The following is a 14,207-nucleotide window of genomic DNA, read 5'->3' as shown; positions in this document are numbered from 1 at the left end:
GCATGCATACGCAGATACACACTCAGAAGCAGACAAATTGTGTCTCTCAGTGTATATGACCCCCAAGGGCAGCAGCCAACCGCCGCCCCCGTTCCTCTGTCTGAGGCTCTAAATGATCTCAGCAAGCAGCGCCTTCAAAACTTAGCCAAGAGAGAAGGCTGCTTTATTTATAGATTACATAAGTGGATACTGTGTGGTAAATTCTGAGAAAACGTCCCAAATGGCCTGAATATTGAGAACCTGAGGCGGCATGCTGCTCTTTTCCTCAGTCTCTTCAATATTAGCAGCACTGCACCTCTGTGCCGCAGAGGTACAGACGCCTCTTTTTTTTCTCAGGTGGCTCCTTTTTTTGCATGTATGTTTTGGGAGTGTGCAAGGTAGGGAAAGCAGGGGAGGTAGAAAGGCTGGGAAAAGGGTTCCTAAACCAATTAAAAGGCAGACTAAGGATGGTGGGGTGAGTTGGGGGGGGGGGGGGTGGTCTACAATTACTGCCCTAATTAAGGTCAGAGTTGTTAATTTAGTGGTGAATTAGAACGGTTAATATGCATTTATCGGGATGGCCAGGGGAGAAGGCAAAATGGGGGGAGAAAAAAAAGTGTTGCCACCGACCAGGGCTTGTGTTCTTTGTGCAATTTTGGTTGCGTTGCGTGCGATTGCATGCGACAACATGCGACAACATGCGACAACATGCGACAACATGCGAGAGGCCGTTCTCCGGCTTCTGAGCAATTAGGAGCATCGCAAATGGTTCAGCGGGGATACACTGGCTTTTAAGCAGGCAATGATAAGGTTGAGTTGAGACAGAAAAGGGTGAGAGACATAAGAGCATAGAGAGAGAAAGAGGGGTGGGGAGAGGATTTGAACATTTGGAACATGTTCCAGAGAACAGAATGATGATGATACAATATTTTCCAGTCAGGGGACACTCGCTGCAAAGTCACCTTTCTCCATCTCTGCCTCGCTCTTTATTTTCCTTCTCTTTCCTTCTCTCATCCAGAAATCCATTTACACCCTTTAACTCTGAGATATATAAATATTTCCCAAAACATGCGCATGTGCGTTGTATTTCTGCCTGATTGCCCGTGTTGTGAACCACTTACTGTCAAAGGATGAATCACCACCATCCTTTTTTTTTTTTAACCCAACCAGTCAATGAATACAGGGCCACTTATCCCTTAAATCTTTTCTTCTCCTCACTTGCCATCTTCTTCCCCCTTCCTCACTTTATCCGTGGGGGCCTTTATTCATCTTTTCCTCCCTTTTTTTTCTGCAACATCATCTGTAGCCTGTTTCTCTGCTCCTCTTTTTTATATTTCCTCAGGGGATTTCATGTGTTCTTTAATATTCTCTCAGTTCTCGCTGTCCTCCAGTATTCTCTCTGTTCCCCCCATGCCTCTCCTCCTCCGTGCTGAGGTTTGGCACAATTTCTCTAAGAGCTCCTGACCGCTGCCCCCTCTCCGAGCCCGGCCACCACCTCTCCCTTTTCATCTCTCTTGTTTCTCCGTCCATCATCCTCCGTCCTTTTTTTTTTTTTTTTTTTTTTGTCATCACAGGATCACGTTTTGTTTTCTTCAGACGCTGTTCTTTGCAGATGATACTGGCAAGCACTTTGCCTGTCTGAATTATGCATCGAGATTACATAAAAACCTCACGGAGCAACTGATCTATTTTTAATCTGACTCGTTTGCTTGTTAAACCTGCTTCTCTGTGATCTTTTCTATGTGTGCGTATATGCAGTGTGTGTGTCTGTCAAATTGAACATGAGTGAGAAGACGGAGATTAAAAAGAAAAAACAGCCCAAGTCTGACTATCGCTCTTGTTCTTCCCAAGTCTGTCAGTCGGATCTGATTCAGATAGGCTTTATTGGCATGGTATTTAATAAAGCCTTCCAATCCAGTTTGAAAACAGTAATTATGGCAATTATGATCAGAAAAGAAAATGCTTAAAATTATGGCAACACAAAGCTAAATACATCAATTTCAGCAGTTACATTTCAGCTAAAATTACACCCTAACAAACTTAGAAGTGTTGTTGAAATAAGGGATGGCACTTGTAAAGAAAATGATAACAAGTGTCTCTCTTTGTCTTTCTTTCTTTCTTTCTTTTGCACGTCTCTCCTGCTCTGTGTCTTGCTGCAAAAGAATCCTGTTGACAAATTGTTGGCTTTTGCGCTTCTGTCGCTAAGGAGTAAGTGTGCCATCTATTGGTCAGCTTTCCACAACCACCCACAGAAGAAGAAGATGAAGAAGGGGGAAAAAAACAAGACAGGAAAAACAAATTTGAGAAAAGTGTGCACCAACCCTCACCGACACAATGATGAGACACACACAGTAAGCTAACTATAGGGCTGTCTGCTATGTGTGTTCTTGGGGATGACCTAGATTGAGAGTGCCGTCACAATAGACTCACAATTGCTTACTGTCTCCAGATGGTTCAATAGGCAAGCTTTCAATCGACTGCTCCCTCTGATACAATCTTTGCGCGCACCTGTGTGTGTGTGTGTGTGTGTGTGTGTGTGTGTGTGTGTGTGTGTGTGTGTGTGTGTGTGTGGATGCATGTCTGCATTATCTACAAGAAGGGACAGGCAGAGATAAGACTAAAACGAAGGAAGAAAAAAGGGGAATTAAAAGGAAAAGTAGGAGAGAAATGAAGGTCAGCCCAATGAAAGAGGAGAGGGCAAGAGTTGGTGTAGCAGGGGAAAGAGAAAGGGGTGGGAGCACTCTTTTTGCTTCTCCCAATCCATCTCTTGTTTTCTATACCCCCACGCCCCCACCACCACCCTCACACATGAAAAATAAAAAAGAGCTGACAGTGGAGGCCGGGCAGCAGCCAAAGGTGTCAGCGCTTTCTTTTGACCAGGAGCGAGGGAGGGAGGAAAGAGGGGAATAGCAGAAGCATAAAAAGGAAGAAACAAAGAAGCAGGGTGAGAGAAAAAGAGCGACGGGACACTTTAGGGGGTGAGAATGAGTCTGCCCCGGCAGCGAATCCTAAAGGCGCATCCCCTTCCCTCTGCAACTTTTACACTCCCGGCCCCTGTGTGTGCAAACGCTCGGCAAGCAGAGATAGAATTTGACAAGAAGGAAATTGATTCCCGGGTTTCGGATTCAGGTGTTGTGAGGCTTCTGCGGTGGGGATAAGGCCGACGCTGAGAAGCGTGCGATAGCGCCTACGTAATGCATTGGACTCGATCACAGATTCGTGCTGCGTGTATCATCAAAGCTCACATCACAGTGTTCACGTATACGCGGGAAAATGCTGGTGCATTCCGCCGTTAACATTAACGTTATCTTCGATATTCAGACGCGAGCAGGCGATTCATCTCCGTTTTTTTCTCCCCACTACAAAGATTCTTTGAAGGCATTAAAGAGATCAAAACAAATCATTTACAACAAACAGAAAACATACCTGTCACCAAATAAATCGCTGAACTTTTGCAGTACGGTCTTTCTGTTTCCTTTTTTTTCTTTCAGTGTTTTTGGGGGGGAGGAGGGGGAGTTGGATGGGGAGGAGGAGGAGGAGGAGACGCTTGGCAGCAGGCTAAGGAGGGAAGAGACGTGGGGAGAGTAAAGAGCTGACAAAGTGAAGAGCGAACACACTCGAGCAGCCTTATACCACCAGCACACAATAACACAACAGAGGACAAAAGAAGAGGAGAAGCGAAAGGAGAGCCATAGAGCATTCTCTTCAGAGAGCAATCTGTCACTTGCTCTCTGTGAGACGGTGTAAAGGCTTCCAAATAAAAGCTGAAGATGCTTTCCCCGTGAAAGATGGCTGCGAGAGGTCGGGGGTTAAGAAAGCAAAACAGAGAAGGATTTTTTGGGAAGGTGGTTTAATTGCCTGATTTGTAAGATTTTACCTCTGTTTGTGTGCCTGTTAACTAAACCCGCCACTCTGATGACCGTGCGTTTGATTCATGACTTAAATATAGAGGTGGCTGATTCTATTGATGCTACAGGATTTGCTGTCTAAATGAAAGATCAGATTTAAGAGGGCTGGCCTCATATTTCTTCGCCTTGATGAGCCTTCATCTTGGGCTTTTTATTTATTTATTTATTTATTTATTTCCATCCTCCTTTTCCTCCCCTATATCCTCACTCTTCATCTCTCTGCGTGCAGCAATCAACTTGCTGGGTTTGACGTGGCAGCTGAAGCCATCCGACGGCCCCGTGTTGAACAACGGACTGGGAGCTGGTCTGCCTGTCAACAGCGATGTGGCCACACTGCCCTCTGGAGGGAGAGGTATGAACTGCAACACACACGCACCCCTCCCACACATCTTTGCCTGAAGAAGCAGGCACTTTACATGTTTGGAAAAAAAAGAAAAAAGAAACTTAAAGGTTAAGGCTGCTAATGTTCTGCATTGTTTTTCCCCTAGCAACAGACCTCGTGAACATAACAAATTCAACAATAAATAGATCCTAACAAGTGCTGTTTGTGCAGCCAAAGCCTACTCGTTTCTTTCTGCCACAGAGCTCCGGTGCTCCTTCATTTTGATGAGGGGACGCTGGAGTTTATTTTAAATCGCTTCCACCATTTTTTTATACCATTGTGGAGGTATTTCTCTAAAGCAGCATCCTAATTAGCATGCCAATTGCGTAAAATGAATCAACAGAAGTGACTTTAGTATTTTTAATGCATTTGTGAATATTTATGGCTTAGCTGGCTTGAGGCTGAATGCACCACTCGTTGCAGGAAAGTCAGAAAGTTTTGAAGGACAGACTGCCACATCTCTTGTTGCAAACAAGAAGAATGTCAGCCTTATCTTTTATGGCTTATAAATGCTATATCTGCCGTGTTAAATACTAAAACAGCCCAATAGCTTCTTTTTTTCCCTCCCAACCAGACAGCCTCGCACACATAAATTATTTCTATAATTCATGACGCAGTAGTAGCTGTGCTGTCTGTGTATGCTGTTTAACCACTCTGCTGAGTTGTGTTGAGCTGGGTTTCAGTCAGCAGCGAGGTAAAGCTCCCCTCGCTCACCCCCTCTCTTTAAAGGCCCCCATGCGGTTTTTTCCATCTATTCTTCTTTCGCCTGCTCAATCTCGCTCTGCAACATACACAGCGTGTACTATAGGTATCTGTGGGCTGCTGCTCTGTGTCTGTATTCTGTATTAATGAGAGGACTGCTGTGTGTGTGACTGTCTGGGCCAGATGCCGCTGTTGTTTTTCCACATTGTTACTTTTATTTCTTTGCTATTCTGCGCACAGACGTGCGCTCACATTGCTGTCTTTTCCCTCTCTGGGCTCCAACACTGTGCTGTTAGATGACTGACCTGATTGCAGGATGTTTCTGTGTGCGGGCCTGTCTGCTTGGAAATCTGTGCTCTGCAGTTCTATCAGCCCTCTATCATTTCAGCCCAGACAACAGAGTCAACAGTCGTGCAGGCTTTGATACAGAGGCGTCATTTTGCATCCCGCATATCGCGCCTAACAGCGTTCATTTTAGTATAAACTTTGAACAGTTTGCACAGCTAATGGTGCGTGTCCTCTATACCATTCAATGTTTGTGCCAGGTTATTCCCATTAAAGTGCGATGATTAACTATTGACTGTACCAATCAATGTCTGGAATCACAGATTATGCAGTTTCTTTCCCCTTTGCTCCAGGTCCATGGGCAGGCCGGAACAGCAGTATAGACTCAGGCAGCATCGAGGTTGGGAGGCGGGTGACCCAAGAAGTCCCTCCGGGAGTGTTTTGGAGGTCCCTGCTCCACCTCAGCCAACCACAGTTCCTGAAGTTCAACATCTCCCTCGGCAAAGATGCCCTTTTCGGGGTGTACATCCGCAAGGGCTTGCCTCCTTCGCATGCGCAGGTAAAATCTGTACAAGGACCATCATAATGAAAGAATAATCTTCATATTCATCTGAGTGGAGAATGTATTTTTAAAAAAGAAAGAAAGAAAGAAATGGGCTTGTTTCTTGGGACATCTTAAAATTCATTTGTGATTCATTGTAATAGTTGTTTGAAAAAACTAATTTAGACTAAGATTTACACTTAATTAAATTTCACAGTAATGTAACTTTTACTGCCTCTTATTAATTAGAAGCTACTCCATTAACAATGGATTCGATTTGTAGGAAGGGATAATTGCATTCAGATAGCTGTTTCACTGCCTGACCTGACTTCAGCTGGGGGAACTGCACAGTCGGGGCAAGTGTAAAAACACTCCCCTGCAATGCACACAGACACCCAAAGAAAACCCTGCGAGGAGCTTTGTGTTCCCTTCCTCATGCTTCACTGTCATTTGCCAGCTATCTTATTTACCAAATTCCTCAAGCATATAAAACCATGCCACATTTTCTGAAGCCTGAAAAAGTGAACTTGCTCTCACACGTTTTCCTCTGCAGTATGACTATATGGAGCGCCTCGATGGGAAGGAGAAGTGGAGCGTGGTGGAGTCTCCACGGGAGAGGAGGAGTATCCAAACCGTGGTCCTCAATGAGGCGGTGTTTGTCCAGTACCTGGACGCCGGTGCCTGGCACCTGGCCTTCTACAACGACGGTCGGGAGCGAGAGACGGTTTCCTTCAGCACGAATGTCATGGGTGAGACAGAGTCGGCATCTGTCGCTGTGGGCGGAGAGGTGGCAGCGCGGCAGGGAAAAGCAGAACGGCAGTGAAAATGAGATTAGGCACCGGATTTTAGGAGCTGGTTAGAGAGAGGCACGCAGAAACTTTCTCTACCACTGGCGGCAAAGCAAGGCTGCTATTTTAGTCAAATAGATTCCCCATCAGTTACTCTGTGACTTTACACATTCACGACGTGCAAAAATGCTCCCCGGCAGCATGTGAACAATGTTGCCAATGCAACACAACCATAGTAACATTGTCAAGTAGGAAAGACTGCTCAGTGAGTTAAAAATGTACGTTTGCCAAAACATAGTTGGGCACGCTAATATGTCCAACAGTGTGACAAAAAAAACAAAAAAACCCACACACTTACATTAAACAACCTTCATCTTTGAGGTGGGTGAGGACCACAGTGTCACACGGCCCTGTAAACAGAATGATTTTAGGATCCTAACCAGATAATTTCGGTTGCATTCGAGCCAAAGGAGAACAAAAGGACAAAAGGCGGGGTTGGATGGAAAGAGTCAAGCGGAGTGAAAGAATCCTTCACTGTCAATAACGGAGGGGTAGAGCTTTCAGCAGTTGGAGTAGTGGCGAGATGGAGAGGCGGAGGCGGCAGGGGCAGAATGAGAGTGGAGTAGTTAGAGGGGGAGTTGGAAGAAAGGCCTAATGGTAGGGGCAAAGCCAGAATGGGATGAAGTGGAGTGAAGGACGGGAGGAGGAGCTGAAGAGGAGAATGAAAGAGAGGGTGGCATTAGGGTAAAGAGGGAGGCGAGGGGCTTTAGTTTTTTTTTATTTAGGGGGGGGGTGCATGGAGTAGGGGAAGTGTTAGGAGAAGCAGTGAGGCTTGGCTGTGTCATTCTTTGTGTAAGAAGAGTGGAAGTTGGAAGAAGCATATAGAACAGAGAGGATAAAAGTCCAAGTGTTCTCCTTGTGATTATGATTAGCGCCGACCCCGTTCCTTCCCACCAAACTGTTTCTCATTTCTAGTGAGTAGGTTAGAAGGCAGATGGAGCAGCTCAGAGTCCAGCTAAAATCTGGCCTAGCTGCACCAAACATCCGCAGATTGATGAAATATTAGTGACCTCAGTGGGGCCGGACATGAGTGAGGAGTGAGAAAGTGAGCCATGGATAGAAAAGGGTCGAAGAGAAAGAAGGAGAGTGGAGGGGGATACTCTTATTTTCTATGAGCGGAGCATTGGTGGATCCCATCTCGTCAAAATGGCTGATTCATAATACATTCCTGCCACATTATGAAAAATGCAGACAAAAAAAGAAACGCATGGATTCTTGGAGGAGGGCGTTTGATGTCTGTGCGACTGTGAGACTCGGCAGCGCTTCGACTCAATTTGTAGTATCTTAAAGAATGAATTGTGCCAATGGTTTAATGGAAGGCTTTGATGCTTGCCGTCACACTGTCTCACCCCTCGCCTCTCCCTCTCTCTGTCTCACTTCATCTTCTTCACAGATTCAGTGCAAGAGTGCCCGCGCAATTGCCATGGCAACGGAGAGTGTAATTCTGGTGTGTGCCACTGCTTCCCAGGATTCCATGGCATGGACTGCTCCAAAGGTATTAGCTGTTTACGAATGCGCTTCTTCCGTCGGAGCAAGGATGAAAAGGAAAAAAAAATCTGTCATTTCCGCTGTCTAATTAGATGAGCAGACACATTTCAGCTTCGTGCAAAAATAAAACATAAAAAAAAGGAGAAGAGGATTAAGAGTAGCAAGATGGTGCATGGCCTTAGGTGGAGCTGAGACAAGATGACTGATGATGAATGGCAGCTCCCCTAGCTAACGACTCCCTGGCTCTGTGCTCACCTGGGGTAGACAGCTTTGATGAATAGTTTAGTTACCTCTGCCTGTAATTACTCTTCATGTCATTGGCGCTCTCCAGCCCTTTAACCACTCTATTCAACCCTCCTGCACGGTGGGATGTGGATCTGCGTGGGTGGGCGACATGCACTTTTCGCCGCTTTGGCGATCTTTTAAAAAGCTTGCTAATTGTTTTTTTTTTTTCTTTGTTTGTTTGTTTGGTTTGTTCTTATGCGCAGGGTTTAATCTCTCCGTTTCTCTGTTCCTACAGCGGCATGCCCGGTGCTGTGCAGCGGCAACGGCCAGTACGACAAGGGCTCCTGTGTGTGTTACAGCGGCTGGAAAGGACCCGAATGCGACGTCCCTGTCACACAGTGCATAGACCCTCTTTGCAGCGGCCACGGCACCTGCACTGATGGAAACTGCGTGTGCTCCGTCGGTTACAAAGGGCCAAACTGTGCAGAGGGTGAGCGCAGGAGGTGTAATGGTGCATGATTGTTTTTTTTCTTTAAAACTGTTCTGCGTGATCGCTTTGAAAGTAAGGTGAAGCACAACAAACTTCACAGATTTACCCCTTCCAACACCAGTGAAGACAGCTTATTATGGCATAATCTTACGCTGACTGAGCGTCCATGTATACAGATGAAGTATGATGGCGCAGCCAAACATATCACAGATTTTATTAAGGGCTGAAATCGCTTCTATTGATCTTTGTTAAGAAGGATCAGCACGCCGCGATCGTAGTCATCAGAAAGCAAGGGAGAAAAAATATAGGGATAAAAAGATGCTGAGGAGGGAGCTGGAGTCAGGGTGGTGAGAGGTGAATATGTATGAAGAAAGAGAGAATAGGTTGAGAAGAAGGAAAAGAGAAAGCAGCACGCCAGGGGTGAAGAAGAAGATCGGCAGAGAGGGAGATGCAAAGGGAAGAATAGAGATGAGTGGCAGAAAGAGTCAAAACATGGGGCCTGAGAACAAGGTCAGCATTTTCTCTCCTCTGCGCTTCATTTTTCTCTCCCACTCCGCCGATCCCCGATCTCCCTCTCATCCAATTTTTCCCCTTCTACTCCAGCCTCAAATCTGATATTCATCACAGCAGAGTCCCTCAAACAATTTACCTGAAGTGCCAGCGACATGAAAATCGATAACTGTGATCCGCCATTTCTGCCAGGCAAACAGAAATGGAGGGTCGAGGTTGTGTGCGAGGGGGCTGCTTTTATTAATACTGCGTGTGCGCCGGGGTCAATCATGCCCGAGGTGGTGGAAAAAGAGGGAGGAGGTGGAGCTGGGGAGAGCGGTGTCACAAAGAAGAGGACAAGATGAGAGAGAAAGAGAGAGAGGAAAATGCGAGTGACCGGGACAGAGCAATGCGAGGAGGCCTGAGAAGGGGCGGGCGAGCGAGTGGGTGGGTGGGATGGGTGTGCGTATTGCCGGGAGGAGGTAATTTGTCAAATTGGTTTTCACTCACTGCTTGGACTCAGAGCTGCCTGTCAACCTGGCAGACTGACAGTGTCAGATTCTCCCCGTGTATTGGCACGATACACGCATACACACAAATCAACCACACACACACTTCCACATCCACACGGGCGAAAAGCTCACACCAAATGATGTGTCAGCGAAGCGCACTGCTCTTTCAGAGTGGAACGCATTTGCTGCTGTGCCCCAATTATAGACTTAGCTATTCATTATCGTGTGCTTTAATTGCTTTAGTAATACGTCTGGTAACATTTTACTTTATTTCATTATCTTTTTATAAACACAGAGTGAAATGATGTCCTCTGTCACGTCTGTTTTTTTAAAAAACAACCATTAATTTGTTTTTGTCGTCAGCTCTGTAATGACATTTTTTAGTTTGTTTGTTAATTTCTTTTTTTTCTGCTTTTTTTCTTTTAAATTGGTGTATTGCTGGCTTAATCCAGTGGACTGCATGGATCCAACATGTTCCAACAATGGCATCTGTGTGAACGGGGAGTGCCACTGTAAGCCAGGCTGGGGAGGACTCCACTGCGAACTGCCCAGGGCCCAGTGCCCAGATCAGTGCCATGGCCACGGTGCCTTCATACCAGACACTGGGCTGTGCAGCTGTGACCCCAACTGGATGGGACCCGACTGCTCCATGGGTGAGTGTGATTGTAAAGCTGGTTCAGCTGCGAGAGTCAGATACATCGGGTAAAAATGGGGGTTGTGGGTTTGAAAGTTGGAAAGAAATAACTGCTGATTACCCTTTGTCCAAACATATTTCGCGGTCCCAGTATGGCTAATTAGTTTGCCATTTTATTTCATACTGTTCTGGTTTTCGAGCTACACTTGGACCAAATCTACCAAATCGTAAAAAAAAAAAAAAAAATTACAACATGCTCAGAAACAGGGTACAACAACTGTTGTGGTATCGAAGCCAAATTGGAACATGCAGGAATAAAAATGTGGCAAGTTTGTACTATCAAGACTATATAAAATTATCTCTCTCAGTAGACTGTCAGTGACAGTATGGTAATGACAGATTTTTATGGTTATCAGGGTAGTGCTTAAAATCCTAATTTGGGAAAGGCAGAACACTTTTATTTATATACCAAACTACAGTACTCTGGGTTTTGCATAAAAGGAATATGAATAAAATGACTCTGTCCCTGTGTTCTGACACATATTAAACATGGCTGGGCTTTTCAGAGCATGTATAAGTTGCATCTACGAACCAAAAGCTTGGGCTTCAAACTGCTCGAAACTCCTTAATGATCCAAATACGGTCATGTCGGATACACTGTTCTGGCGTTTGAGTGCAGAAGCCCCGCCCACCTGCAGTTCAGACCTGCTGTTTATAGGGTCAGCCAATAAGAAAATACAAACACTGGAAATTTATAATGTTTAAACAAGGTAGCTGTAACACATCTCAGTTCAGGCCAAAGTAAAACTTTTTTTAATCTTGTAGACTCGAAAGACTGTATGACCCAAGAGGTATGATTAGGCTGCATTCAGTGAGCTACTCAGAAATGAGGTAGGAATCCTAACTTTGTTAAGCCTTCATGATTACTATCAGAATTTTTTTAATTGGTTATGTATTGCTCTGGGAGCCAATTCTGTGATTCTAGTACCGCGGAGATAACGGCATGCTAGTTCCAAGGCTTTCATAAGAATGTATTGGAGGTGTTCTTGCACTGCGGATAGTAACACATACAGTTTACCAAGATGGGATAGGAGGTTTCACAGTTCTTTATCTCAATAAAATGAAGCCGTTAAGCTTCCACTTTAGAAAGTAAGACAGCCACCTCCGTCATGCCAGCCTGGGAACGCTTCCTCAGGAGCACGACGAGAGCTCCAGCATTTGTTATGAGAGAAGCAATGCTTAACTTTAATAAAGACAACATTGTTTCACACTGCAGGATCCCTCAGCAAGTGTGTATCAAAACGTCTGTACATACCGCGTTCCCTGCACACCAGGGGGTCCTGAGCACACAAGCGGGATTGTCACATTTCGCCACATGCACTGTCGCCGACTGCAACATCTGAGCCTCTCAGACAGCGACTGTAATAGAAGCTCAGGAAATAAACCCTGTTGTTGCACTACTATAACTACTGATTTTAATTAAAAATACATGACAGAGAGTTGTGTTTTCGTGTAATGTGGATTTGATTGTTTTGAAGCTCAAGGTTCTCTCTTTTTGCACTTGCCGATGTGATTTGAAATCAAATGCAGACACATTTATGTTTTCTAGCTTTAAAAATTGACTAAAAGGATTGAAAATGAAGTTTTTGCAGATATTTTTTTCAGATACCACCATATTTATAGGCATTTCAAGTTAGGAACTGGTACTTTGTAACATTTGCTATTATGTTATTCATGATCATATATGTATCTGAACAGCAACCATGTTCACTGCCCAGTAGTGTCCATTATGAATACATATAGTCATGTGTTCCTGTGAAAAACTAAGTGCACCCTTACTGCTTCCATTGGAGTAAAGAGGGTAAGTAGCAGCCTGGAGCTGCTAATCAAATGCACCGGATTAATTGATCATCTGCAAATATAAGCACGTCTATAAAAGCACGTCTTTGCCGTTTCCTGCACTGGAGAATTCAGATCTTCCCAGGAGTAAGTGTCTCAGCAAAATTACCTCAAGGTCACATCATGCAATGCTTAGAGGAATTCCAAAAAAACTAAGAGCTACATCTCAGACTCTGCAGACCTCAGTTAACATGTTAAATGTTAAAGTTTGTGAGAGTACAAATAGAAAAAGACTTAATAAGACTGAACACCGTGATTGGCCTATTTAGAAAGATTGCCAGGAGAAAGCCTCTTCTCTCTAAAAAGGATATGGCAGCACAGCTTAGGTTTGAAAAGCTGCATCTGAACAAACCACAAGACTTCTTGTGTCTTTTCCACTGAAGAATCGATGTGGAGATGTTTGGCAAATCCAAAAACCAACTGCCAAGTGTGGTGATGGAGGCATGATGACTTCAGGCTGTTTTGCAAAACAAGCCTGTCATCAAACTGAAAGGACAAAGACCTGGTCACCTTGTAGTCACTGAGTTGCCCATGACTCTGTGTAGAGTCTAGAGTCAAAATTCCAACACCTGAAGTTTGACCCAAACTGGTCCGTGATCCAAACTTACCAGTAAATCTGCGGCAGAATGGCTGAAAAAGCAAAGAATCAGGATGCTCCAGTGGCCCAGTCAAAGTCCAGACGTCAAGCCGACTGAAAAGCTGTGGGGAGACCTTAAGAGAGTTTAAATGAATGCCTGCAAACCTCAATGAACTGAAGCAAAGTTGCAAAACAATACCTCCACAACAATCTGAACGACTGAGTCTTACAAAACACAATTACTTCAAGTTATCATTGGTTAAAAGCTTTTGAATCAAGAGCTGTATTTGGTTTTTTAACGTGACTGTATATGAAATTTTAGAATACTAAAAATAATAAATACAGGAAACTCTGACTTTTGAGTCTAGCACCGTTTGTTTGTGATCCAAATCTTTTCTCCTTCAGAGGTCTGCTCAGTGGACTGTGGAACCCACGGAGTGTGCATGGGCGGAGCCTGTCGCTGTGAGGAAGGCTGGACCGGTGCAGGCTGTGACCAGCGTGTGTGCAACCCTCTCTGCATCAAACATGGAACCTGCAAGGACGGGAAGTGCCAGTGTCACCAGGGCTGGAACGGAGAGCACTGCACCATCGGTGAGTGTGCTCCCGTGAGCGTGTGTCTGGAGGTGTGTGTTTGACGTGCGTGCCTGTGTGTCAACACGTGGGTGTGCACAGAAACACCAGCACCCAGTCAGACTAAAATGGCAGCTCCTTTATACTTTCCTAAAGGAATTTGGAAATCAGAAGTGGAAGCAGGAGGAAGGCCATGGGGAATTGAAGAAGGGGCTGACGTAGAAGGTGGGCGAGCAGAGAGAAGAGGTGCAAACTTCTTAGAAGTGGGGGTGGGAGATTACACAAGAGCAGGATTTAGCTGTTTTATGCTGCCTCTCAACTGCAGACCCCAGGAGTTTTAGTTTTTATGGCCTTTGAAACACCAAAGTTATGTGATGAAAGGCACAAAACAAAATCCCCACTTCACCTCACTGCAATCAAAAAATAACTCTCACTTTGTTTATGGTGTGTGCATGCACACAGTTGCGCTAGAGTGTGAGTGAGCGTTTTTGTCAGTCAATCACTGTCTCATATTGACATCACTGTCACTTTGGATGGATGAGTGCCAGATTCCTTTGATTCACCGTCAGTGCTTTGAGACACAAAGTCTCATTTCCTTGTCACCAAAAGCACTGTGATTGCAATCTGATACACACACACCAAACAAAACACCAATATATATATATATATATATATATA

The 14,207-nt window shown here is 44.9% G+C and overlaps 1 protein-coding gene across 8 annotated transcripts in view; it reads left to right on the top strand.

Moving 5' to 3' along the window:
- tenm2 (teneurin transmembrane protein 2) overlaps positions 1-14,207 on the top strand; it is a 211,261-nt gene that overhangs the window by 173,873 nt on the left and 23,181 nt on the right. For 5 of the 8 annotated variants that reach the window (XM_040015149.1, XM_040015148.1, XM_040015146.1 and 2 more), the window contains 7 exons: positions 4,117-4,239; positions 5,589-5,815; positions 6,351-6,546; positions 8,039-8,140; positions 8,654-8,848; positions 10,302-10,502; positions 13,365-13,550. In XM_040015149.1, coding sequence (XP_039871083.1) covers positions 4,117-4,239; positions 5,589-5,815; positions 6,351-6,546; positions 8,039-8,140; positions 8,654-8,848; positions 10,302-10,502; positions 13,365-13,550 — 1,230 coding nt within the window. The remainder of the gene's footprint in view (positions 1-4,116; positions 4,240-5,588; positions 5,816-6,350; positions 6,547-8,038; positions 8,141-8,653; positions 8,849-10,301; positions 10,503-13,364; positions 13,551-14,207) is intronic. The other 3 variants (XM_040015147.1, XM_040015151.1, XM_040015152.1) reach the window with 1 other exon arrangement.

The sequence above is a fragment of the Simochromis diagramma genome, unplaced genomic scaffold (assembly GCF_900408965.1).
Source record: "Simochromis diagramma unplaced genomic scaffold, fSimDia1.1 OVJJ01000685.1, whole genome shotgun sequence".
Lineage (NCBI taxonomy): Eukaryota > Metazoa > Chordata > Actinopteri > Cichliformes > Cichlidae > Simochromis > Simochromis diagramma.
The sequence above is the reverse complement of the archived record's forward strand: the minus strand, read 5'-3'. Positions and strand labels throughout refer to the sequence as shown.